General features: G+C 45.7%; 1 protein-coding gene across 1 annotated transcript; it reads left to right on the top strand.

Annotated features, from left to right (window-relative positions):
* The first annotated feature begins 3,267 nt into the window (after positions 1–3,267).
* On the top strand, positions 3,268–22,509 carry LOC125945968 (uncharacterized). The gene is made up of 2 exons (XM_049668403.1): positions 3,268–3,603; positions 21,349–22,509. Exons 1-2 carry the CDS (start codon positions 3,310–3,312, stop codon positions 22,465–22,467), a joined length of 1,413 nt encoding a protein of 470 aa, XP_049524360.1. The 5' UTR covers positions 3,268–3,309; the 3' UTR covers positions 22,468–22,509.
* Positions 22,510–27,561: the final 5,052 nt, after the last annotated feature.

The following is a 27,561-nucleotide window of genomic DNA, read 5'->3' on the forward strand; positions in this document are numbered from 1 at the left end:
TAAGAAGGGGCTTCCAAAGCAGGCGACGCCGTACGCACTCCGACTTCGGCAAGACTGTGGGTGGGGCTTCACTAGCCGCTTGCATATCATGGCACAGTGGGGAATGCCCCAAGCACGGCCGCGCGGAGAACCACGAAAGTGTATTGAGCAGAGACAACGAAAAGGCGATGGCTTCGCGGCGACCGATCACCGACGTGGTGTGCAACGGCGCAGGTAGTTCTTTTGTGCGGTATGAATACACTTACCGACGGTGAACCCAAATTCTGTCGCAAACACGTATACCGACACAAGCGAAGAGCAAAACGGATGCCGACACCAGCGCCGACGACAGTGGCGCTTCGCGGGCTTCCTCTTCAGTTTCACTTTCAGTTGATGGGAAACCGAACATAAGCGAGGACACTCTGCGGCCGAAGCCGTCAAAGTCCTCTGGTCGCACTTCCAAAGTGAGATGTCGGGGGCAATCTTGCAGTGCTACAGGACATTGTGGTCAACGAGACGAACAAATCGTCTATTATATCGCTCTGAAGAATTTCAGTGGCACTCTGGAAATGTCTAATATTACAAAAAAAGAAACATTTGAACAATATATATCTCATTTCTCCTTTATTTTCCACGCATGCGTAAAAAATTTAAAAATAAGACGGAATAAGAAGTAGAACACTGTTTACGCTTACGGGAGGCTTCCCTCATGTAAACTACCTTTTAAAAAACGATTTAAAATTTATTCTTTCATGCCATTTTACGAGGGAGGAATATGGAGGACACTAAACATTTCTACACTACTGTAAGGCAGCAAGTCTTTCAGGCATGTAGTGTCAAGGGAAGTCGCAGCCCTTAGAATACCATTTTCAGCTTATTTTCGTGTACAGTGTGAGCCCTGACCTTTAGCAGCGCAGTTTTCCAAATTCCGGTGGCGCCGAATGCTAAATATGACGTACGGAGCTTTTAAAGCACTTAGAATTTTTGGGGACTGACCGTGATTTCTTGTGATTGCCTCACCGTTTTTGTTAGCCCATTCCGCAAATATTGCCGCCTGATGTAGCGGTAAATACCGCACTATGGTATTTACCACGGCGCCGGGGTATGGTGCCACCGCGCGATGGTGCAGGTGGTACCGTACGATGGCTCAACGAGTGCTCTCGCCTTTTTTTCCATGTGAGAGCTAGCGTTCCGAGGTAATGTCATTGAGACATAATACTTCTTGTTGAAGAGATTAGATAGTTTTCGAATACAGGCCCAAATAGTTTTGCAGCGCCAAAGATATCGCGTCAGCGCCACTGCGCATGTGCGTTAGGCAAATCGACTATTGCGTTTGCTTGGGCGACACTATTTCCTCTCCAACTCAACGCAAATGCTTTGTGTTAACCAACATGGCGACATATATCGATGCGACGGCTCTCACCTTGTACCATATTCCACCCCAGTCCTTGCTAACTTGCAGCCATCAATAGCAATGAACGATGGCCTAGGCTTTCGCTTTTACTCAGAAAAAGCCAAGCCCCTTTCTTACAGAAAGATGGTTGAACGCGAAAGCTTTCACCCATGCAAACTGAATCAAAGTCCAAAGCCAACGACTACGCAACGAACCCAAAAAATGCTGAGCGACCCGATGCGATGCATATGTGATTGGATTGCTTGTTTAGGATTGTGTTTTTTGAACGTTGAAGTTAAATGAAGACACATTTCGTTATGTTGCATAGCCTTTATTTTAGATCATGTAGCCGTTGATTACACGCACATGCATACACTTTCACGAACTGCATGCCGTTGCCGATACACGGGATCGGCCTTACGGGCACGATCGCGCTCGCGCTTAAGTTCGCGTACGGCAGCCTTTTCTTCAGCCGTGCGCTGCACCCGCGGCGTACCCTCGGTGACGGCCGGGAATGCATTGCGTGTCGCGCGTAATGCAATGCAGATATATACAGTTCGTCTGGATAGCGTGGCGTTGCAGTTCCCGTTGTTCTTATCGGTACAACTGCGAATGTAAACTGTAGTGTTCAACGATTGTGTGCGCAGATGCGCAGATAGTTCCATTGAGTAAGTTGGCTTTCCTGGTGTGCGTTTTCGGCGCTCACGAACGAATTAGAGACACATAGAAAGCTTCGCTTTAGAAATAAGGATTAAACGAGAAATCATTATTTATTGAACTTGAAGGCCACCAGGCCTCACACAAATGCATGTAGTTATTATGGAGAGGCCCGCCTCGTTGCTAGGTCGGCCGAGATTGAATTCAGAGCTTAACACGACACTATCTATTATCCACACTGTGCATTACGTGTGTAGACTTGTCGTTAATGTTTAAGCACATATCAAAACAGTCCATCATTTTGCTGTGCTTAAGATTACCTTTATGTCGAAGCTTCCGTTTTCGCTCGTTCTAAGAGCTGCAAGCGCACGACTCAAAGAGTGAACGCTGAACCCTGTTCTAATCACGTTGCTCTCGCACGAGGCAAAGCCCGTGTGCGCAAAGCTCTTTCGGGATGCAAAGGTAAGGGCTCTATTCGAGAACGCTTTACTGTCGTTTGAGACGCTGCGCCTCTGAATGAAGCGTCCAGAGGTGGTCCCAGACGCTGCAAGGGGTTCCTAACGGGTCCACGAGGAACTGGCGCTTGAAATTAAATTTGGCTCCCACTTGCGGGTCAGGTACGATGGCGAGGAGAGTGCCATCTGTCACACATACTGCAACATAGTGTCACAAATAATCACCTCCTAAAGCATGCTAGAAGTGTCATTGGACAGCAACTGTGGGTTATTCCTTCATACCTGAACGTTTTGGCGACACCTACGTATTTCAGAGCACTTTCGGCGCTTTTGGGTGCAAACGCTGGAAAATAATTGAATCAGACGTTCCGTCCGGGATGCCAATTCGCACCATGTTTTCAAGACACGCGCTCTGTGTGCCCTGTCTCGTTTCACGTTCATTACTAGGGCATGAAGTACTTTATGCCGTGCGGCTATGCACACGTGTCCCTTCTGCTAACTGTAAACTGGTTACACGTGTGCCGGCATCAATCGAATCAGTCATCAGTTGCTAGTGCGCAACGTACGTTTCCGTTTATTATTTATGCTTCGATGTCACTGTACGTGTCTTATATGCAGTGCAACTTGCACAGTCGTGTCATGTAATTGCAAATAGCTCCGATCGAGGTCGGCTAATCTTTTACGCTGACAAAATACGTGACAAAGCAGAAATGCCAACCTGTCTGTTTTTGTTACTATGATAGCCGCATGTACGGGACCACTAAAAAGGCATAGATAATCTTGGTCAAAATTCACTCCGCTGGATCACTGCTGGCAAACGCCTTCATGCCGGATCCGGGACGAAGATGGGTGCACTGTTTCCGCGATCACGTCGTCGCCGGCGCCAACTGGAGACCAACGCGGTTTGTCGAGGAGGTGTGGAATTCGCGTGTTTGTGGGCTCTGTGGCATAGTTCCAAAGCAGACGGTAAAAATGCCATGCTCACACTTTTTGTGCCAATCCTGCCATGAAACCAGCTCTCAGGGTGCGAGGGGCCGGTGTCCTTTGGATCAGAAGCCATTCGAGGAAGCCGAGTGCACCGCTATCAACTTCCCAGCCAAGAAAGCGAACCGACTGAAGGTGAGAAAAAAATAGATTTCTTCCCACGTAAGGTCCCTCAATTTCATAAGCTGATGCTGGATGCTGCATTCCGAATGTTACGAGAGACCACTTGCTATTTCATAATTGTAAAGCACTAATGCAGCTTGATACAATAGTCGTTCTATTGCATATATGTGTTTTTTTTTCTTTTGGCAGCATACACCGCAGGGTGATGCAAAACTTTCGGCCTTTGCTGTGGAATCCCGTCTATCTATTGGTTCACATCGAACGCGATATGGAAGTATCTACGTACGCGAGGTACGCCAACGCATCGCGTCGAAATTTCGAAGGTCGTAGCGCAGCAACTGTTTTCTTGCTTCTAGTAGCGAACACGACGCAGCACAAAGCGGACGGGACAATTGAAGCAATTAGTCTTGCTCTGAAACCGTATAGACGCACATACAATAAAGGGCCTGAAATTTTCAAATTGTTTTGTTATAAACAGTGCTTCGTTGTGAAGACAGAGCACAGCGCCAACCGCCTAAGAGCACTCTTAAATATGTTCGTTAACAGTTTATTTTAATGTGAATTCAAAATACATTCGGAGAAAGCTGTCTCCAAATCTATGGCCTTCGTTAGAGTAAACGAAGGCTATAAATACGTAATACATGGCTGAATCTAATTTCCTGAGCATTGACAACCCAGAAAGATTCGTTAAAGGACAACTACTGGCGTTCGAAGTTCCTCCGTGCAAAACATACTTCGTGGTGCTCCCAATATGCGCTATGAGACGCTATGTAACATGCATTGCGTAAGAAACAGAATCGCTACGAACCATATGTGCCCAGTTTGGCCTGTCGCCACGCAAATGCATGCGCAATGTGAATGCCTTCTTGCTAACGGTTACATTGCAAGTGTGGGAAAGTGTTCGCTGGAGTGTAGTATGTCATACACGGGCTTTGTCAATGCTTGCGCATGTTCACTGATTTCGCCAGCATGAGCATCTATGGCTAGTTCTTACAGTTCGCTAGAGCACGCGCACTTAGCGCCACTGCCGAGATGTAACTGCCCAACTTCTGACATTTTTTTTCTAGTAGGCCAGGCTATATTGCCACTCGTCAGGGCTGCGCCGTTCTGCCCGCTGGGCTGACGGTGTCATTATCAAAAATCTTTATTTTGAGGTAGTGGCGGGGCGGAGTGGCGACCTATTGCAAAAATTTAGAGGCGGCTCGGAAAGGTAGTGAAGACGGCACTACGCGAGTTCCATGAAAAGCCCCGATCAGTGATTTGTAACGTCTAAACTTTGTTTTTGCACCTGTAAAGTGTCCGGTGGGGGGGGGGGGGGGAGGGAAAGGGAGCGCAGGCTTTTAAAATACATGGGATAGAAACTCGGCTGGGACACACTGATTCCTTCGTTTTCCATGTTATATTGTTCTTGATACGTTTGTCACTGAGGCGCTAAAATTTATTCTGGGGCCGATAACGTCAACTGATACAGGCGCTAATAGCGTGGCTATAGCCTGTTGTGTTTGTGGGCTTACGAATGTTGTTTACGAGCTTATCCACTCTACACTGTGTCCATCCGTCCGGTGTTTCTTTGAGCCGGGAGAATGTGTGAATTAGCTGAAGTGCATGGTGCAAGGTGTAAGGGTTGCGGTATAAAACAGTGCTACTATTGATTGTTCGAGCTGCCTAAATTGTACTGCACAATCCACATTAGCTTACTGATATGGCGTTGAACTACTGAGACCGGTGTCGTGGCTTGTATCTCGGCCACTTGTAAAAACGCGTCCATTGATTTAGTGCACATATATGTGCAGATTTAGGTACAGTTTACTACCCTTCCCCAGTGCAGAGTAGCAAACTGAATATCTATTTTCTGGTTAACCTCCCTGCTAGCCTACCTGCCCTTCGCATCTCAGTTATCTCTCCAAGTGCACCAGCCCTATTGCAAAAACACAGCGGCTTCCAGTGCCTTCCAGTGTGAAACCAGTGCATTTTTTGACACTGAATGGCACTGGGGACGCTGGCGCACGCTGGGAGTCACTAGGATTGACTGCGACACTGGTGAGATCGCTGAATAAGAGCTGGGTCACACTGGACTAGACGCTGTGACGCTGGGGCGCACTGGTGTGCGCTGTACACGCACTGGTTGTCGCTAAAGTGCGCTGGCTCGTACTGGAGACTGCGCTAGTTTCATTTGTGCCGCACTGCCGGAGTATAGGCGCTGTTGAATATTTAACGCTTGATACAATTTTATGGACATCTCCTGTCCAAACAACATACTCCTGTCCTAAATAGCGCTATAATTAGGGATCATGAATGTCTCTTTCGTGTTGGCGCTGTTGCAGCTTGGAATAAAGGTGCGTGAGCTAGCCCATGCTTATGCGACACTTCAGATCCCTTTCGCTTTGTACATTTTCCTTTTGACTGTGCGGATAGCTGTATTCGCGAACGAAATTACGCAAACGCAGATTACGCCTCGTTTTCTAGTAGTTTGTACGCAAGCGATGACTGCGAGTTGTGGCAGTGTTGTACAGTCGACACGAAACCCAGCAGCCGTTCAGACGTGTTCGAACGGACCTCAAGAAGCCTGCCGCTGATTGATATTCTCGCACCGACAACAAAGCTGCGGCGATTCGTGCGCTTCCACTTTCCCTGGTGTACTAAGAATAATAGTTAAAAGGTTCTAAAGCTCAAATACAAACATTTTCGCATTCGCCAGGCACCCACACCGAGATCGTTCGCTTCCACCAAAGGTCAGGCCTACCGTACCCGCCGAGTCCGTCTACTCTATCGACCCGTCTGGGCTGATGAATCAACAAGTCTAACGAGGATAAATCACTCTGTAGTTCAGCTTTCCCATCGGTGTTTCTAAACAGACAATTTTTCGTGTCTACAGTGTCAGTAGAACAAGCGATGATCCCCGATATGGCGCGTTTTAAACATACCTATATGTGCTGTCGCCGAAGGCTGCCCGCTACATTAACCGAGCGCTTCTCTGACTGAGATATGTGACTAAATATACGTGTCGATTGAAAAGCATTGTCGAGCTATAGAAATGTTGCATTACCTTTGCACGAAGAATAAGAAACGGCTGTCAAAATCGGCAGAAACATCGCGTACAACATCCCGGGTCGGCGGTTCATTTAAGGGTTTTTTCGTAGTTAATATACCAATCGCAAAAGCAAATCAGTGTTTTAACACTTCCAGGCTTACTATGCAATACGGACAACATCTTTATCGTTCTGATAGAGGCGTAAGTTTTAGTTGAAGGCGATATCGCATCTACCATGTCTGTGCGAGACTAGAGTGCCTAGACTGTAGCGAGACGTCTGTGCAAAGCTGCAACTTTGTGTGCGCGTTGACATGGCAAGATATGAATCGGTAATCACGAATCGGCGTGGCATAGTGGTAAATCTATATTTTATTTCTAAAGGCTTTTGATTTTGTCCCGCATGATATTTTGTTGTTAGTTCTTGAACATGTGAATGTAGGATCAGTCATCACTGATGGGGTATCTCTGGCGTACCGGAACTGCTCAACATGGCTGATTATAAATAAGACACTGGGGGCCCCCATTAAAATAGAGCGTTCCGTTCGCCAGGCATGTCCACTGAGCCAGCTTTTGTTTGCCATTTATCTACAAAGCTTTTGTTTGGCAATCATTCAGAACAGTAGCAAAATGGTCTTCAAACTTATGGAAGCCGAAGTGAAACTCTTAGCATATGCAGATGATGTAGCGGTGTGCTGTACGTCGAAAGAAAGCATTACAGAAGTAACCACCATTGTTAAACATTTTGGAAACACAACAGGGAGCACAGCAAATTGGAATAAGTGTCTGGGTTTTTGGCATGGTGAATGGCAGTCAACACCGGAAACGTTCGCCAACATTAGATGGATTAAATCGCCAGCTAAATACTTGGGCGTACCACTCGAACATTACCGTCGTAATGAGGACTACTGGCTTGAAGAAGCTAAGCGAATCAAGGAAAAAACAACTAATTGGAAAGGCACTCATCTGTCAATGTTTGCGAAAGCCACTGTTTTTAATAAGCAAGATATGGTACGTCATGCAAATTTTATACTGTTCTCGTATAAATGTGCAAAAGATTCAGAGTTATTGCTGTGTTCATTTGGGCATCAGAATGGGAGAGATGTAGCCGTATGAACTTGTTTTAGCGCGTCAAAGACGGGGGCCTAGGCCTGTCACATCTTTACGTTAAACAGCTACTGAACAGGTTTACATTCTTTCGAGACGTTCGGGACCCCTTTCCGCGCACAATCTCTCAGTTGCGACTGAGCAAACATCTGCTGGCTTGTGTGGTAAGCAATTTAAGTATGTCTGGTGCTCTTCGAGGGTACCTAAAGGAAGCAGTCGACCGTGTCCGTTTTTTACCCGTACGTTTTTCTAATGATTACCTTTTTTTCTGTGTCACGCAAGAAATTATACAGGGATACACTTGACATGATTATACCGGTTCCTATTGTACAGAGCCATAAACAGTGGAGGACATGGACATGACGTTTTGAAGCGTGCTTGAAAAAATGCAGGTGCAGCCAGGTACAAAATCCTTTTTCTTTGTGTTACATACCGGGACGTTGCCAGTACGGGCCTTTTTAGAAGAAAAGGGTTTTTATTTACCTTGGGGAGCAAACTGTCTTATATGTAAACAACTGGAAACAATAGATCACGTTTTTTTGGCATTGTTGGGAAGGGGTTTATTTTCTGGAAGTTCTTTAAAGAACACTGCAGAAAGATTTGCCCTTAAATTCATTAGGTATTACATTTTTAACTGTAGAAAATGAGGACGGACTGCCTTTGGACCTCATTATGCTAATGGCCTCCACTGTTTATGGCGGGCTCGAATGGCAGGTTTTTTGTGAGCCTGACCGAAGGCCTGCGCGACCACTTTTCCGGGAGGGTGTTTCCAAATTCATCGATGTAATTAAAGATCAGAAATGCCACCCGGATTTGCTGACGAGGATTGAGCCCCTCGCAACTTTAAAAGAATGTTAAACCCGACATGACAGTGCCAGCCAAAATGTGACTGACCGCACAACATGGATGCATGCAACTTTGAAAGTATGTGTATATGTATAATTATGTATTGGTCTTTGGCAAAAATTTTTGCAATTGGTATCCACAAAGTGAACGTTCCGGCACTAAAGAAAAAAAAAGCGTGGCGTAGTGGTAAGATACTGGAATTGTGATCGGTAGGGCGGAGGTTCGAATCCTAGTGGGGTTTTTTATTCTATTTTATTTATTATTGCATTTTCATTGCATTGCATGTTTGCATGTTTCTGTGTTCGAAAAAATATATAAGTTAGCCAGGCACCACGTATTTCTCGCTCTAAAGCTGCATTTCGTACCAGCACACAGCGCTTCCCAGTATGCCGCGCCTTGCCAGCGTCCCAGCATCCAGCGCGCGACACTGGGCCCATAATCAGGCATGGCACTGGGCACTGGATACTGGGTTTTGCAATAGGGAGGTGCCCAAAATTATTCCGATACTCCCAATACGACATTTCTCAGTTAGATTGCAGTTTGGGAAAGTGAAAACAAGAAAGAACATTTGTACTGCGCTTGAGCCACCCAGGGGTAACTATTGGATTCGCGACTTGTTGGCTACGAGCGCCAGGAGTAAGCAAGCGGCATGACCACTCGTGATGTCAGTGTGTTCACGCTCGAACACCGCGTTCACACCCAGGAACATTTTATCGCGCGAGGATAGGTGCGATAGGTGCTATAGTCAGCGACAAAACAGGCGTGTTCATAACAAATCTCTCGTTGCGGGCAACGACGTTTGTTGCCGTCAGCCAACTCTCACTCGCCAGGTCACTTCTCGCAGGTTTGTTCTGAATTAGTCGTTTGTGCAGGAGCATTACATATGTCTATCCAATGCAGAACACAGTGCACACACAAAAACGAAGATATATTAATTGGGAATATATGGTAACGAACTTCTATAAAAAATAGCGAATCACACTATACGTCTCGTTTGGATACGTCCCGCTTTACCATCGCTAACGCGCGCTGTGACGGCATGACTGCACTTAAGATAGGTAGTGCATAACGTCGGTCACGCCCATCAACAGTATCGCATCACATCTGTACTCCATCTCAGAAGTTCCCTTCACCAGTTTGAGGCTAGCGGGTCTTCAACCAACAGGAAGGGCGACCAGCCCATGCACAAGTATTCTGATCGCCGTGCTTTCGACGCACGCCGATTGCAGTTACTAACGCGATAGTGTTAAGGGCCCCGTGTCGCTGAAAATCCGGCGTCGACGTGGATGTCTGGGTCCGTGACCGAAAAAAAAAATCATCCCCAACCACCCCGAACACTCAAGCCCTCCAAGTGGTGTAAGGTTTTGGTGAACAAAAATTGAATTTCTCACAGAGAAATACGTCAGAAAAACGATAAAGTACGACTTAGCCGCAACTTACAGGCACAATGGCGTCGGATTGTAATTTGAATGTACGCGAAAACATAATTCTGTTACGAGGAAACTCGAACACAAACCTCTATTCCAGCATTTCTACCACACCAACGTGAAGCGCTCGGGTAATTTACGTGCGGAAATGCTATCCAGATGGGCCCGCATCCTCGGTAGGTAACATTGGGACTTCGCCTGCCTATGCGTTTCGGACACGCGCGCGCATCGGGGCAATAGCAAACAAGTAACAAAATAATAAAAAGGTGCTAGGGCCTTCACATGTTAAGGAGATGACTTATATTGCCCCTGCAAAAACGTCTTTCCAGCAATGCACTTCTGTTTAAAAGTGAAGCCGACTTTAAGAGAGAACGATGTAAGCTTGGTCTTTATAAGCTGGCTTTCCCGCGTTCTGTGTTGCGACCAAGCTCACTGAAACAAAAATGCGATGCGAACGGGGCCCGATAACGCTATCGCGTTCCATTCTTAGAGGCGAAGCTTAAGCGTCCTCCAATTTTTTCATGGCTGCCTTATTCACCTACAAACGCTAAAAAAACAAGCAACTACGTCGGAAATTCGAGGAGGTGTGGCAACTTTAACGTTACTAATTATGGAGCAGCGGTACAAATTAGACATTTTTTGCAAAAGAAAACGCAGTGCATGCTCAGTATAATTTATCGTGCTGCCGAAGATCGCTGGGCGCCCATTGCAGATAACCCAATTCTTGTGCGCTTCCCTTTGTGCCTTCCAAAAAGCATCTGTGCAGATATTTAGCGAGTTTAAGAAGAAATGATGTTAAAAGTATTTAACCCGGATTCACCTTGTAAATTTTCATGTGCGTCCGGTAAGCATCGCAAGTTTTAGGACACGTGCCTTAATTCACAACTATGCCTGGCACCCACAGTCTTCCTCGTTCATTCTAGTATCCTCATCAGAGCTTGTGGCCTCCCCGATACTGACAACGACCGGTTGCTGGTTGTCAATGAATTCGTAAAGAATGTGGTCCATTTCCCTCATCTTGTCCTCTTCGTCGATGACAGGCTTAACATATTTCTTCCACTTCTGTGCACTCACTAGTGAGATGGCGTCCGCAATAAAGCTTTTTTAAGTTCTTTCAGTTTGTAGACTTGGTTTGTGGAAGCCACAAACCGCTTAATGTCACTCGAAACCAGTTCTGTTGGGTATTAGCTGGCAATGATATGGCGGCAGTCTCAAAACGATATGTCCAGCAGTGGCAGCAATGCAGTCAATACGGTATTTGTTGCAGTCAACTTTCACCGCACCAACTCAGCTTTCACCATATATTCATTCCAAGGAATGCCTTTCTCGGAAAGCCAGCCTTTTCAAGCTGCTCATGTGCGGCACTTTTTGTCTCACCGAGTGGTAGGGTGCATTGACGAGGACAATCGCACTGCCTGAGGGTAGGCGCGGCAGCAGCGTTTCTAGAAACCACTTCTCATAGTCGTGCCAGTTCATTTCTTCGTGGTAGTCTCCTGTGCTCTTTTTTTGCTTGAAATACTTCTCCTGCACTTGAAATACTTCTCCTGAACGAAACCGTTCTCGTCCCCGCAGTGCATCACAATCAGTCGGGTCCCCTTACCGCTGGTATTCTGCAGTGCAACAGACAGTCCGCACCTCTTGGCTAGCTCTGCATTTTCGCACTCTCGTCGACCCACACCCGATTCGTCGTGTGTCCGACGTTAACCCATGTTTTGTCCGTGCAGAAAATGGGCCTACCTTGGTGACGCAGTTCTCCTTTTTGTCGCAAGTACTTCCGGTGCCGCTGAATGACGTGTGTAGCTTCAATTAGGAGCGCATTACGGTACTGTTTTTTTTTAAATCGGAAGCCGATCTTCCTGAGCATTCGATGCAATATCGATGATGACAGTGAAGGCAGCGTTTCATCTGCGTTAAAGTTGTCGGTAAGCTTCTTTTCTCTAGGCATCTCATTCTCTTGAAGTGACACAATCGTGGCTGTACCGCCCGAAGCAAGTGCTTTCCGCCTCAAACCCATGAAGTAATCGTTGTGCGCAGTGTGGCCCGTAAGTTACAAACTGACACTTGTATTTGCTTCAGATTTGTGTCGTGACGCTTCAACAGCAATGGTTTCGTAACTATACTGCGCTATTTCCAAGAACCATTATCAAATTCTAGGCGCAGTAGGCTTAGCAGGCGCGGCAAAAGAAATACCTGATCTCACATATAACGACAAAACGTACCTGATTCTTTGTCCTCGGCGAGAGATGAAACAAACCGATGGCTGATTGCTCCACTTATTTATTCCTGCTGGCGCAGTGCACGAGTAGACAGCGCAAGTTCGTGCCAAAGCGGGCGGTCCGTTCTGCGTGGGTGCTGCCATGTTGATTTGTAACCAGAGTTGCTGGCGTTTACCGATACAATGATTAGAGGCATATGACGCAGATGCGAAGTGGAATAAACGTATTATCTTTCTTTGTTACGTGATACGTGCCAAAAAGCGCGGATGTCTCAACCCTGGCAATTACAGTGCCGTTAGAAATGCAAATATGTTTTGCTGCACACGCATGCTGCCTGTTTACAGCCCGTAGCTTTGGTAGCTCTGAACGGTAATGATGAGCTGGAATATAGATATACACAGCAGAAAAAGAAACCAAGTTCTTATTCGCAGCCCAATGAACTTTACAACTGGCCGGTGCGATAACGATAATACTCTCCAACGTAACAGAACATATTAAAGAAATCCTATACTCACTGTTAAAGCCCGATTCGGCTCATACGAAAACGTCAAACACACACATATGCTTAACCAACCGCAATTTTATTCGACATGACTTCTATTCTTACACACTAAACTTGTCCTGCAGACTTGTCTTCACACGAACCATACCGCATATGCACAAAATACCCGCGAATATGCTTCCTAACAACGACGTAACTTGCCATGCCTGCGCCATTTGCAAAAGGGCTAGCCTGTTGTTTACAACCACGAGCTGCTTCCGCAAGTACACCCTTCGTTCTCTCGTTATCCGGCGCTCCCGCGTTCTGACTGGCTTGCGAGAAGCGATGCGTTATTTCCAGCGGCGAAAATTTGGTTTTGGGCCGATCGCGACGAGGGCCTTATTCTATCGCGCGGTGTACATTTTATTGTGAAAGCTATTTAAACCCGAAGGCGCATTACCGCCGGCTTCATCGCCGTGATGTTCCGTACAAAGTGCCAGTAGGATAACATTACGGCTGTGTACTGTGTGCTGTAGGTGTGAGGGAAAGCATGCGAGGGTGGTCCGAGAAGGATGTTGTTGGCGCACACGTCTTCTTCGGAGGGAGAAAGGGGGGGAGGGTGCCTGCCGACTTTTCGCGCGTGGGGATCGGTGATATCTATACGCGCGCTAGGAGGGGGAGGCATAGTAAGTACGCGTCATTCCGCTTCTACTTGCGCAGCGGCTGCTCGGTTGAGGGCTGCCGCGCGCGTCTTATCTTGGAGGTATTTTGTGGCGGATTTGAATGCTAGCTGCCTTAGAATGTTGATGACATCGTGTACGCTGTGTTCTCGCCCGCATAGTTTGCTTTGGAGCGAGAGGCAACGCGAAAGGGATTTTTTTTTTCGCCACTGCTGCCGCTCTTCCTCATGCCAGCGTTTCGACAGCGACTGTCCGTAGACATCCAGTTCAAGGTGTTCATGTTTGCCTGTGCACGTGAAACACCGTGTTGGGTAATTTAGCTTGCAATCGAACCTTTACAGCAGCGTATTTATGTGATAATGCTATTAAGCTTATGTGTATATAGCTGTCTAATAATTTGCTGTCGCCATCAATACTTCGCCTTACGGGCAAAACTGCGACCTTTTGGCGATGGCCGATGTTGTCGCGGACCGCACATTTTACGGTGTGAGCGCTGCTTTAGGGTCAACACGCGATCGCGCGTCTTCGCTCCACTGGGGCGCAGTGCAGCCAGCGCGGCCGCGCATCGAAGCAGCCTTGTGCAGGTGCAGTATCGCTTAGAGGCATGGCTTCGTGTCGTCTGCCGCACTGTTCGGGCGCGCCAGGCTTGCGTTACGCTGGAATGAGCTTAACTTACACGAGCCTACAGCTGTCCTTGCTAAGACGGTCATCAAATTTATGATGCTTGTTAAGGACCTTTCACCCAGCACCGGGGGTGGTAGCGTGGGTCTGGCGGATTGGAGCTTGACCAGAGACGAAAGGCGATCCACTTAACTTGTAACAATGTTTAGTACATCGTTACGTAGCGGTCTCTTCGCGGAGAGCGACAGACAGTCGAGCTTGCTCAAAAGCTGAAGGCCAAAGTTCGTTGGCGGGGGAAGGGAAGAGCGAACGGGGAAGAATTGTAGAATTTCTGGAAGCTGTGTTTCTCTTTAGACATCCTCTAGCGAACACCAATGAAATATAGACATAAAGTTATACACAACTCAACATCTGCCATGAAGGAATTCCAGTGACCTGCCTTACAATATGATTATACTCCTTGGTTTGTACAGACTCTGGGGAAGCAGGATGTGTGATAGGCATACTTAAATACCGAGATCTAGATAGGTTTTCCGGGAGTCTGCAGTCCATGTAAGAAATGTGTGTATCGGTGATTTGATGGATATGCTGAATGCATGCCGGTGCTCAGCTGGTTTTTAGGTATATAATGTAAGGTGCACTAATTTAAATTTCTTTGTGCGAATTCCATGTGTTGCTTCCGTGCATCTGTCCGCTTTAAAGCCAGCTGAGTCGCATTTGAGCATAAAGGCATCAATAACGGTGCCTTTAGGCGCTATTCTTTGCATTCCGCCATCTTGTTTGTGGTGTGACGCTATAGAATTGGGCTGATTTGGGTCATGACTTTACCCATTTCAAGGTTTTGCGTGAAAAATTCAAATGGAAGCAATGAACATAACGTTCTTCATAAAGGAAAGCAGTATTCTACCTGACTGAAAGTAAGTCAGCCAGCTCAAAGTGCAAGTATATTATCTGGTAAACTTCTCTCGCGTCCGTCGTGTACTACACACTAAGAGAAATTCTATCGTTAAGATTGTTTTCTTGCGTCGTTATCACCCAGTTACAGCCGTAGAAAAGGGTGCATGAGTAAAACACTCATATTAAGTGGTTTTTATTTGTTGGAATTACACCTGTTTTACTAGGATACCATTTTTTTTCTTTTTTCGCAGACTTTCGCCAAACATTGCATTTCTTACAGCCATATATGCTATCCTCTTTCTATTAGTCGCTTGGATGTCTGCCAATACCACGCGCGTCCGTCGCAATAAATGGGAAAGCACATTGCGATACATTTCTAACCATACAGTACACTTTATCGGGATTCAAGCTGCGCGCCGAGCGATTGCCAATCGGAAGTGTTACCTGTGAGCCACGCCACCGATGTTACTTCATAGAATACAGCATCTGGAGGGCGCGGTGCTGCCTTTAACTGCTATTGTAGGCTCACGCCACGCTTTATCATTTTTCAAGCGAAGCATGTATTGCCTCAAAAGTTATGGCGGTGGTAGTCGTGTCACACAAAACCCTATTGAAAACCTATCTGAAACTCGCGTTTCGTTCACTTCACATATACCAAAATTGGCACGGAGGTACGAGTGTATGACTAACATGACTGATAGGTCATGACATCAATAACGTCACATGCTCATCAGTTAGGTCACAATTATAGATAAACTTATGCCTGGTGCATACGCGCATTGGATATGCGGGTATGAGCCAGCGATGTGCGGGTATGAGACAGGGACAAGAATGGAAGGGAGAAAGACAGACAAAAGGAAAGAAAGAAATCGCGTATGGCTCATACCGGGGCAGAACATTTCAGCTCCGCCGGTTCACCATCTGTACGGTCTGCATGGCCGGATTACGCGACGCGCGCGACCAATCTCGGTCATTTTGTGTGCCACGTGGAGGGAAAGGAAAGGGGGTTGTCGCGCGCTCCGCCGGGCTACCTTCGCCTTAGATCAGTTTCGGCTGCCGGATGGGAAGGCGGCGGGTGGTCCGCTCCGCCGAGGAGCATGCTGCGTTTAAGCAAGGGCGTCATGAACTCGCTCGGGAAAGGGCTCGTCTTCGGCGTGCCGATTCTTAGCGATTATGCGGAAGCCCAGGCGAAATCTCAGCGAAGTGCCGCGGACTCAGAACTCAGGGCAAACCTAATGGCAACGCCTGCGACAGCGTCGTCTTGCCACAAGCTTCGCTTACCCCCATTTCCTAAGCGCCAATTTCCTAAAACCGGTTTCTAAAACCACCACTGCCGGCAATTGAATTTCATAGAATTCCTAGAGGGAACTGTGGCGACAGTGTCTGCGGCAGCTGCAAGCACGGCGGTTCAGCGGCGTGGGACTGATGGTCCGATCGTCGATTTGCTTAAATTTCGTACTTACGGCATTAAACGGCTTCGTGACTTTCCGAACTGACCATGTTCGACGTAATTCAATACGCAGAAACAAAATTGTCCCAAGGCAGGGTTAGAACACAGCACCTCTAGTACCGAAGCTTGATATTGAGATCGTTATGCCAGGACAAGAGGAACCATTGCAATTAGCAGCGATTCTGCGTGTTGGCCAAGTCTTATTGGCTGTTTCATTTAAGAAATGTAAAGGTTGCCTTAAAATTGAAGACAATTAAGACAGGTTAATCTTGATAAACGAAGCCTTAAGAACGGGTGAAGCCACTCCCATGATAGCTAAACGATCGCAGCCCCACATTTCGTTCCAGTAATTGTCGGAAACTCTATGCTGCAGGCCACTCGACCACTCTAGACAAGAGTGATCCACACCGTAAACCATACAGTTTTAACGTGAGGGCGTTAAGGGCCCTTTGTCGCAGAATATCCGCTGTCAGGGTGGGTGCCGGCGTCGGCGGCGTCGTCAGTTAGAGAAAGTTTGCGTACATATTCGGCACTATATGTGTACCCCACACCTTGCTATATGACATGCGGCATATACGCGTTATATTGCCGCGCCATTTTATCACTGAAGTTGCTCATACCTTGTCTTACATTCTTGAGAATGTTATTCCTCGGTATTTTGAGAATGACAGCCAACAAACGAATGTCATCAAGCAGAACACCGACAGCGGATGACTTTTATGTTAAATCTTCTCAGAACGGAAAACTGAAAGTGGGAAAGAACCCCAGAAACATGAAAATGATTTTTTTTTTTTTTTGGCGTGGCCGTGCACTGCCTCCGGGATCGCAAGGGGCCACGTTTCTACCAGAAAGCTCGCCTTGGTGCATAGCGTTTGCCGCCAGTATTTCCAGGAAAACACTACGGTTACATAAGCTGCAGTTGCTGGGAAGCAGGATAAGCAGTCGGGGATTTTTTAATGCTATCGCGTTCCAATAGTAAAATCTTAAGTTTTTTAACTATATTGAGAAAACTGCACTGCACGTCCGCGTTTTGCTACCGGCGAACTTGGAGTGAGCGTGCGCAAAAGTCAGTGTCAAAGGCTTCCATATTGTGCTGTGTGCCTTGTTCACTTCAGCAGCACAAATATTCTGCGTTGTCATCAACGAAGCGCCTTCATACTTTGCCAAAGATTACACGGTCTCACAGCTACAATTGTAATCTTTAATTCTATTTTATGGTCCTCATTGCGATTAGCATTCCTTAACAACTTAGGGAGTTCGAAATTCTGGAGTGTTACGCGTCAAAACCACGATGTGATGATTAGGCGCGCCGTTGTGGTCTCGGGAATAATTTTGACCGCCTGGGGTTCTTTGCGGTGCACCTAGTGCATGGTACACGGACGTTATTTCATTTCGCTCCCATCGTAATGCGGCCGGCGTGGCTGGGCTTTGATTCCCCGCTCACGGAAATAGCAGCGCCCCACCAAAGCCAATACACTACATCTACTGGTTTAAGGTGTTCTGAGCGTATCTTTCTTTTGCGTCAATTCAGCGAACCAAGTGGTCTACCAGCTCGAGTCACTACGTAAGTATTCCTGGTCTTGATGCCGTAGCGGTCGTTCCACCATTGTCATTCCATGTTTGCCCTCTGATCCTCGTCATGGAGCATGTGCCCGCCTTTTTATTACGGAGTGTTACTAAAGACCCTGGATGGTGTTGACTGAGTCATTTAGTCTGCGAGGCAGAATTCGGAAGCCCGTCCCAATTTCGCAACTGAGCAAAGCAACAAATAGAGAGAAAGAAGTCATAAGGGAAAGGCAGAGAAGTCAACCAGGCTTAGCCCGGTAGGCTAACCTGCACTGGGAAAGAGGAAAGCGAAAAGGGGATTAAACGATAAGGACGAGAAAGGTTCAAACTTTGCACTGTTGCACCGTCAAGCGTTCATCGCTGAGTTAGTCCCAGGCGGTCATACAGGCTGGTGCATTCCAAAAGACGCAGCAGCGCCTTTGTAGCCCTGCATAAAGCAGCAAAGAATGTATGAAGCGCTGTCGCTTGAACAGGTCATGGCGTAAGTCAAACAGGAGCGCCGACTCGCGGGACAAGGTGTTCGAACTTGCGTCGGAGCCAGTCAGCTTCAAATTATGGATGGCGCGGAAACGTGTTACTAGCATCTACAACGGCGTCCTCTGCTACAACGTACGTGTGGCGAGGCTTTGCCTTTGTTGGCAAATTTGCCATTGTAAAACTGTTCGTATTTACGCATTTGGCCGCGTGCTAGCGAGTACTGCGTGTCGCCTGCCAAGTTCATGGAATACTTCATTGGTTTTAGCTGCATGAAACATTACTTCTACAAGCGTCATTATGTAATTTTGTGCGACGTAACATTTGATGCCTGATGCCAGGCTAACCGGACTTCGCCTACAATTCTGCTTTTCTCAGTGGGGTCCACGCACTATACCCGAACATTTGGCGACTGCTAGCAGTAGTGCCCTATAATTGGTCAGAGAACACCTCAAGCCCTCAGAAACACCAGTCGACCGAGTTTATGCAAGAACTCTCCTCAAAACTGCAATTTTAATAAAATAATGGTCATGATTGCAGCAGGCACACTGTCGCTTACGCACAAAGCATTTCGTTTTGCTTCCTACTACAGCTCGAAGGCACAATTCCAAAGCAACGTACCGCTGCTGCTCCTCTTCAGCCGTGCACTGTGATGTTTTTTATCTCCAGTGTCAGAACGCTGACGGCCGATTCGGCGCTTCGACGTTTTCACTTTTCGATAAGCTGATCAGATCTTTACCGGCTGTACTCTCAATCAAATAACACGCTGCAGTGATAGTTCGATGCAAGTCGGACTTGTCAGATCATGCTGAAGCATTATCTCCGGTCGCTCATCTTGGACTCATGAAGCGAATGATTGATTGCGTGGCCGAGTTACGCACTCCGCGGCTCTCTGTGTCAATGACGACGCAATGTGCTGCAAATGTTGGAATGACATGTTCCTATAACCTAACTGATGAACCCAATGAGTCGGAATAAATCAAATTGGGTGAAATTATTGTAATTGTCAAGAATCTGATTTATTGTTAATAATGTATCATGAATTACTTTTCATCACCATTAATAAACTTGATTGGGCTTAACTAATGTGATCGTATTAATTCCTAATTAGGTGTAAGTCGTCTTAATTATCATTAATATATGGTTAGCTTTCTTCAATTTTTTGTTCAGTCATTCAAAAATTGGCCTATTTATTGTGAAGTACCTTATTATTCTTGAAGTTTAAATAATTTTCGTGCTATGGGGGACTCTTCACTACGGTAGTTAAAATGTCATCAATGCCTCGTTACTCAATTATTCAGTCAACAACATCTTTCAATACCAAATAACAATTTATTTCATTAGTACTTAAAGACTAGTTACTCTGCATTACGCTTCCGTACCATTAATTAATTTGCCTTAAGGAGGCCTTAGGCATAATTATAGTGATCGTAATTATTCTTAGTGCTTTCTTACCCTAATTACTTCTAATATCTCTTGAGTACTCACAATATACAGGGTGTCCCAGCTATCACGCAGCATGATTTAAAAAAAGAGGAACGGCGTTACGCGAAGCAAACCTAGTGCGTATTGTTTCTAGTACAGTGGAGTAGCCGCCAGTATTTTTTCGCTACTGAGATTTAATTATTAATTGTAAATAATTATTTAACTCGAAAAAACTCCCGATACACCTTTCTGTTGCTCAATACGTGCTACATAAAAGTGTTTTTCCGAGCATGAATGAAGCCCGCGAATACACGCAAAGTGCCTCGAGCGGCCAGTCGTGCGGCGATTCTGCGTGTATTCGCGTGCTTCTTTCACACTCGGAAAACACATTTATCTGGCATGTATTGAGCATCCGAAGATGTATCGGGAGTTTTTTATTTTCCTCTAGAACTTTCTCATTGACACTTTGATAATTAGGACAGTACTTCTCGGGTTAGAAAATAAATTAAAATTATTTAATTAAATATCAGTAATGATAAAAATACTGGCGGCTACTCTACTGTACTGGAAATAGTACACACTAGGCTGGCTTTGCGTAACGCCGTTCCTCTTTTTTAAATCGTGCTGCGTGATAGCTGAGATAGCCTGTATAATCATAATCATTAATCTGACTATAGTCAAGCGTAGTCACAAGGCAGTCTCATATTATCCCATAGCACCCCAAGCATACCTATGGAGCACATCATGTCTCGCGTTACACGTATGGACAGATTCCGAGGGAAATAGTCCTAGAATGCTATTGCATTAAACACACGCCCTCTGATTCACCAAATATTCTAGCTCATAAGGTTCTAAACCCTTTCAGTACTTCAGTTGACCGCCATTCGTGGTTCGCATTTGATGCCATAGGCTAGGGAAGGTTCAATGCTTTTGAAATCCAGTACAAAGAAAGGAGATGAGCACGGCTGAACATTTGACTGATTTTCACTCTGCGACAATATTTGGCCGTAACAGATACATTGAATATAGGACAACCGCCGCTTCTTTCTATTCTATTCCTTCAGATGAACAGCGCTAAATATAGCATACGTTTAACTCTTGTAACACTCGGTGGAGTTCCAATGTGAAGGTCATCGACGATTGTGTATTGATGAAGGTTTTCAGAAAACATCCTCACGTGCATTACAGTAGAAGTTGCCAGCCGGGTCTTAATTATATGCAGTAGAACCAGAGTAGATACCAGTAATTCCTTTATGGATTATTTAGGTCTTTAAAATCAAAAATACCTACAAATACTATAGCATTGAATTGGAAGGCGAAATTTAATTTAAGAACCCTTATGTTCTACCCAGTTTAATCTCGGTTGACAATGCTCTGCTTACATGCTCTGCAGGACCACAGAGGAAGGCTCCTCTGTGGTCGTGTGGCATCCCGGCGTTATGCAACGCAACGATGTCACTGACAAATATTTTCGATATCTTCCCATAGACTGTGGTGACCTGATAAACACGTTTTCTTTTCTTTTCCTTCCCCATCAAGGTGTATTGCTGGAACGAATCCCAAGGCTGCAAGTTCATGGGTACCGTGGAAGATATACTGCGGCACTTTGAGAACGAATGCGTATTTCACGCTGTGGAGTGTTCTCGGTGCTGCCACAAAGTCCTGCACAAAGACTTGCCGGCGCACTACGTGGCTGGATGCAGCAACGGTGTTTCCGCAGGCTCAGAGTATTCCTCCGAATCTACAGCACTGACACTTGAAGGCTTAAGCACCCAGGAAGGAGAGGAGGCCTTCTCTCTGAACAAGCACTTCGCCCACCTGCTGTCTCTAATACATACCCAGATACATCAGCTCACAGAACACGTCATGAGCCAGGAAGCCATGTTAGCTGAGATCACTCGAGAGCTGCGAGCATCTCAGTACAACTTAAGAGATAATATGGTTGAGACGATCAGGACCACGATCTCTTTGTCTTTGCAACATCTATTCCCCGCTCAGCAAAATCCTATGCATGATACCAGAACGTCGTTGACCCTGCCGTTACGCTTGGAGAAGGCGCTCATACTTCGAAAGTTGGAACACTTTGCCAACGTGTCACTCAGCGCTCTGGAACGGCTGCGGCAGAACGCCCCGCAACGTGGTCGTCTGCCAGTCATTGCTTATTGCGAGCCGACGCGCCCTTCTCGCGATAGATTCCGGCATTTAACCGTAGATCAGGCAACGCCAAGCCCACCGAGTCCTGAACTTCAGGGCGTCAGCTATTTCTTGACCCTCGAAAACGCTCAAGAAATTTTTTTGGACCAGCAAGAGTGCCGAACGTTCGCCGAAGTCACTGTGTGGCACATGAGGGACACTTATTTTGTGCTTGCTGTCAGGAAGCGCCTCCATGAGAGAAATCTTGTTCTCGCTCTGGATATGGAGTTTAACGGTCTGCTTGAAGGCTCTCATTGTTTGCCTTCTGCTGGGTGGGTGACGGCGTTGCATCCGGACGGATGGAGGAGTGATATGATTGACGCCTCTAGGGGACCCTGTTCTTGTAAACGCCGTCTTGATATACTGCAACATTTTCACCGAATATTCATCAAGGACATAGCGACTCTGAGAAACGGTTTCCTTCGAGATGGAAAAATGGTGTTCGAGATCGAGTTGCTCAGTTAAATGAACAGTTATCCGACTGCATCTACCTAATGTTCATCTTTGACAATGCTGAGGAGCGTTATAACTTCTGGCTGCTTTACGTGTTTTTTATATCAACTCAGCGAAGTTTTAACAAGCTTGTTGGTCATTTCTTATTCATTTATTGCATTTAATTCACGGACTTTTGTTTGTAGTGTTTTTATTGGGGAAGTGTACATCAATACTGCAAGATTGTGGTGCGTATCAGTTGCTATTAGCAAACAAGAGATCACTGTACATCACGCCCCCTTCATACATCACTCATCGCACCGGTCATCCGCTTCAAGTTGCACGCGCACGTGCCCGGACCACCATTTTAAAGCATAATTTTTTATTCGAGCATCAAGGGACTGGAACGGCCTTCCACACGCCATCGCAGCCATCACAAGCCCATCTGCCTTTACCGAAGCTGTTATCACATATCTGAAAATGAACGCCTGTATCTAATGTTTATATTTTTTTAACCACCCCTTATGTAATACCCCTCTAATGGGGTCTTTAATGTAATAAAGTGAAGTGAAGAGATAACAAGGTTATGCAGTGGCTAAATGCATTACCAAGAGCAATTTTTAGTTATTATACAAATTGTGATAAATAAACAATCTTGAAGTTCAGTTTTTATCTTGTTCATCACTGTTTTATTGTATTTGCTATATGCTTGAGCATTGTGTACGCTTTGTTACCTATTGACTGCACTGCATAGGAAAGCTTGCCTGCGGTTTCTAACATTTGGGCCTGTTTGTCCATTTTTTTCAGGCATATCAAGTGCGAGAAAATACAGGAGTGTGGTTAGGAGTGTGCTTGCGCATGTTGTTCTCAACACACACTTACTTTCTTCCGACACCTCACTGCTTTGTGCTGCTTTTACATTATGTACATAATGTCAGACGTGTTTTTTTTTTTTCTTTTTGCCAATGACCATGTTTATTGAAATTATCGTTCCATTCAAGCTACTGTTTGGATAAATCTGAGCGTATAGACATCCAAATTTTTTTTTAGTTTTAAACATACCACGCAAATAGGATGGTACAGTCCACCGCAAGAAAATTATCGCTGCACTCTTTAAAAGAACAGATAATGCTGGATTTCCGAACAAATACACCGGTATCAACGTCATGATCTTCACAAGCACTTCAGCTGAACTCTGACAACAAAGTTTCTGAATTCTCCGTTTTCTGGGAACCCACAGCATGTAACATTTAGCATTCTACTGTACATACCGTACACCTGCTGTACTGCTGGTACAGCTGTAAGCGTGCACCAGCAGTTTAACTGGAATAGATCGTGCGACATGGCTAACTAGCGGACGAACTTCATTTGTGCGATCACATTCATCTCCTAACGACTGGCGTCAGCGCTATCGCTGCGATTTGAGTGTGGCTGACCTTTCTGTTTAAAGTTGGCCAAGTAAAGAACGAGACTAAAACTCAAGCTATTGAGAGTGTTTTCGTTCAGCGCATCTTCGCCGTCGCAGCAACGCGACAATATTTTCCTATATCCTCAATTGATGTGGTTTCTGTTAGCCCTGATGATTTTGAGTTACACCTCCTCGCGGCTGACGTAGGCATGGGTCGCCGTTGCCGCTGCACGCATGTGCTCACTATACCTGAAGTTGCTTCGGATAGTTGGTAGATCTTCCGTGCTTGAATTATCATGAGTCGGGAGGTTTTAACTAGAATGATACGGGATAATATAGTACATGACAGCCACATTTAGTAAAGTAGATGCCTGGTGGGTACTTAGAACAATGCTTAGTGCAGAGTTTAGTTACTAGTCATCAGTACAGGTGGCCATACTCGGCGTGTCTATCGCATATTTGCTTTGTTTATAGTGATAATTTGCTCTACATACATAATATATTGCTCTTCAGTGTGCTTTTTTAAAAGTACGGAAACATCATATGACATCATGCATCCCTCTTTCGTCAGAAATAATGACAATGTTGCGCGTAGCTGCTCGATGCGGTGCGGAGTCCGAATAACTTTTCTGTCATGTGTTCTTTACTTGGAACAGTGAAGCATAACAAATAGCTGTAGCCACTTTGCTCTAGCAAATTAACATGACGGAACCCGATACTCATGTCACAAGTGCACTTTAGCTTACGAGTCCAGCGCTCGTACGCCTCGTTATCCATATGGGAATGATTAAGCTTTCATAGAACTCGAAACTCTACAAACTGATCAATGTCAATGAAGATCGAAATAACACGTGTGGATTAACAGGGAAAGTATGCCTAATCAGAGCCATGCGTGCAGCGTTCAGCTTCTTTCAAGTAACAGAAACAAACGCCACTCTGATACTCTCTAGAAAAAGAAAACGTGTGCTAAGCACGACTTGCGGTTAATGACGCAAGCATTTAAGTCCAGCAGTTCATAACCCTTCTTGCTACGCTTATTTAAAATGTCATCTATACCAAGACTTCTCTAAATCAGGTTTCAGTAGGGCGACTGATGTAAGTGACGTTTTCACACTTTATCCTGCGCAACCATATCGTAGTACTCGATGGCACACGATGTCATTCTTTTATTTTGATATTGCGTTTGTCATAGTAAAAGGTACTTCAGTGTAACAGTAAATTAGTCATGTTTTCACCAGAAATCGTGCTTTCCCTTACCTGCTGTGGTTGCCGCACCCAAAAGTGCAGCCTCCGAGAATTGTTTTTTTGTTTCAATAATGCTTTAATGTTCTTAACGAAAAAAAAATACGAAATCGATTGCTGGCTTGCGCAGCATCTACACGTTCGCTGTGCCGCTGCGTAGACCACTTATGGCGACAATGGCCCATCTGCGGCGCAGCATGACGACAAACGGACTAGAATACTTGCCAATGTACGGCCTTTAGCGCCCGGTACACTGTCAGAAAAACTTATTCAGTTTAAGGTGAAAGTTGAAGGTAAAACGTTGCCGAACACATTTCCGTTGATGAAACATGGGTTTCCGGGAAACGGTCAGTTTGTAACTTTTTTTTCCGTGCATTGGAAGATGGTGAGCCTCGTAGTTCTGATCATGGAGTTGCCCATATTATCCAAATAAAAAAAGGTGAACGCCGCAGAACGGAAATTCTGTAAATTGAGCCCCGTACTTGTGATTACAGTACATACCTGTACTTTCCTAATGAAAAAAAAAACAAAAAAAACCGGGGACTACGAAAAGCTGACACACCGTGGTGAGGAAAGGTATGCCCACAAAACACACAGAAATAACCAAGGCATACAGGAACACTCTTTTTTCGTTCTTCTTGTGTCTTTAATTTCTACGCTTGTATTTCTGTAGCATGAATACCTCGAACTTGTTCAGCTTTGTACTGCTTCGTATTAACAGGTGCCAACGCTGTTCGCAAAATTTTTATACTAACAGTGAAACTGTTTAAGCTAGCCGTAATCTGTGGTTCATATCAAGAAACTATCATCATCAGCGTTGAAGAAAGAAATATAAGGAAATGAAGTTTCTTGCCGAGGCGGAATTTGAACCTGCGTAGCCACGGTCCCAAGACGAGCGTCGTAACCACTAGACTATACAGCCACACTTGCAGAACATGCATTTATGCGAAGCATATGATTGCGTTCGAGCGTCGTCGTCTTCGTCGACAGCGGGCGCGTTCGCACGCGCTCGCGCCAATGATCTGCGATGTGAAGAATAGGTTTTGTGCGCTATGGTCGGAAATGAAAGAAAATCGGAGCGAGAGAGATGCATTCACGGAGCGGGCATTCACACTGCTGGAACGCGTTGTCGCCATTGCAACGCAGTGTCGGTGTTGCAAGCTGTGCTATGCAACGTGCAGTGACGGCCGTAAGTCCGAGAGACAGAGACGCATTCAGGGAGCGGGTCTTCTGGAACGCGGTGTCGCAATTGCAATGCGGTGGAACGCGGTGTCGGCATTTCGGCCTGCTTGGCTGTGTCCTAGTGCAAGCTTTCGCCTTTTTTTTGTAGTTGATAACGCTGGTGTATTCCTGCAGGCAATGAGAAAATTGTTTGATTTCTTGAAATAAGTCGTACCAAGTTGTACATTACAACGTGGCGATGTCGCCAAATTTGAGGTATAACTTGAAACTGGAAACAGGACAGAAATCAATGCGCATAGGCGGACATACAACACACTAAGAGTTCCGTGTTTGCGAGTTTCCTCGTTGTGTCATTGTATTACACCGCTTCATCTTTGTCTCATTGTTGTCATGTTGCACTTGAGTTCTGTACATGGCATGTACAAAGCATACCTACGAAATCCTGCCCTAAAAGCAACAAGCCACCTGAATCTGAACAAAACTGCGTGTTTATTGTGGTTTACTGAAAAAACTGACTAGATATTTGAAATGGACTGACCAGCGCAAGGTTTGGTTGATAATCGGAATGACTTCCTGCTTGCAGATACCTTCTGCTTTGCGTGAAAAGGTAAAAGAAACACCAATGAATACGGACTTTATTATTACGACCATCAGCACCATTTTTAGAAAGATCCATAATAATAAATTACTTCCAATTCACAAATGTCATTACAAGTGCTCTTGTCAAAGAAATTGTTCATACTCAGCCTAGTTAGTATATGTTCATAGCCCTATAAAATAAACAACTTCAGATGGAATGGACCAAAGCAATTGACGGTTGGCTTGGGACAGGCAAGGATGTCACGTGCACATTATGACATTCAGAAATTACATTTCCTGCGTTCCGCTGGAGCTGCCACGACCACATACTGCGGACCATAGCTTTTAGCTTTCACTGCTCTAAAAACAACCTTGCCGATTTCACTGTTTCCGAAAACAAGGAAGCACTCTTGAAACAAGCTCTACCATTCATGTTGTGCAATTCCAACGCAAAACAAGCAAGCCAGAGGTACTCTCTAGATGACAAGGTGAGATAATAGTAATGCAAAGAAAGCATGCCTTGCACCACATGTGTGAAGTCAGCCCCTTCAGATTTAGTTTGTTGTGTTATAAAAGAAGTATCAATGTGCAATATTTTTATTACTGAAGCAATAAAAATTTTCCTGCGGTATCGCGGGACATGTGGCGCGCTTTTGTCGCCGTCGCCTGCCGCGTCAGGACGTCGTCGTTGAGCCACATGTACCTGCAGCCCACCA

This window comes from Dermacentor silvarum, chromosome 5 (genome assembly GCF_013339745.2).
Source record: "Dermacentor silvarum isolate Dsil-2018 chromosome 5, BIME_Dsil_1.4, whole genome shotgun sequence".
In the NCBI taxonomy this organism is placed as follows: domain Eukaryota; kingdom Metazoa; phylum Arthropoda; class Arachnida; order Ixodida; family Ixodidae; genus Dermacentor; species Dermacentor silvarum.

Bases quoted from the DNA above. Each gene is read 5' to 3' on its own strand.
- LOC125945968 (XM_049668403.1), top strand. From the start codon at position 3,310: ATGCCGGATCCGGGACGAAGATGGGTGCACTGTTTCCGCGATCACGTC. The intron at 3,604-21,348 runs GTGAGAAAAAAA...TTCCCCATCAAG, and splicing joins AGAAAGCGAACCGACTGAAG to GTGTATTGCTGGAACGAATC.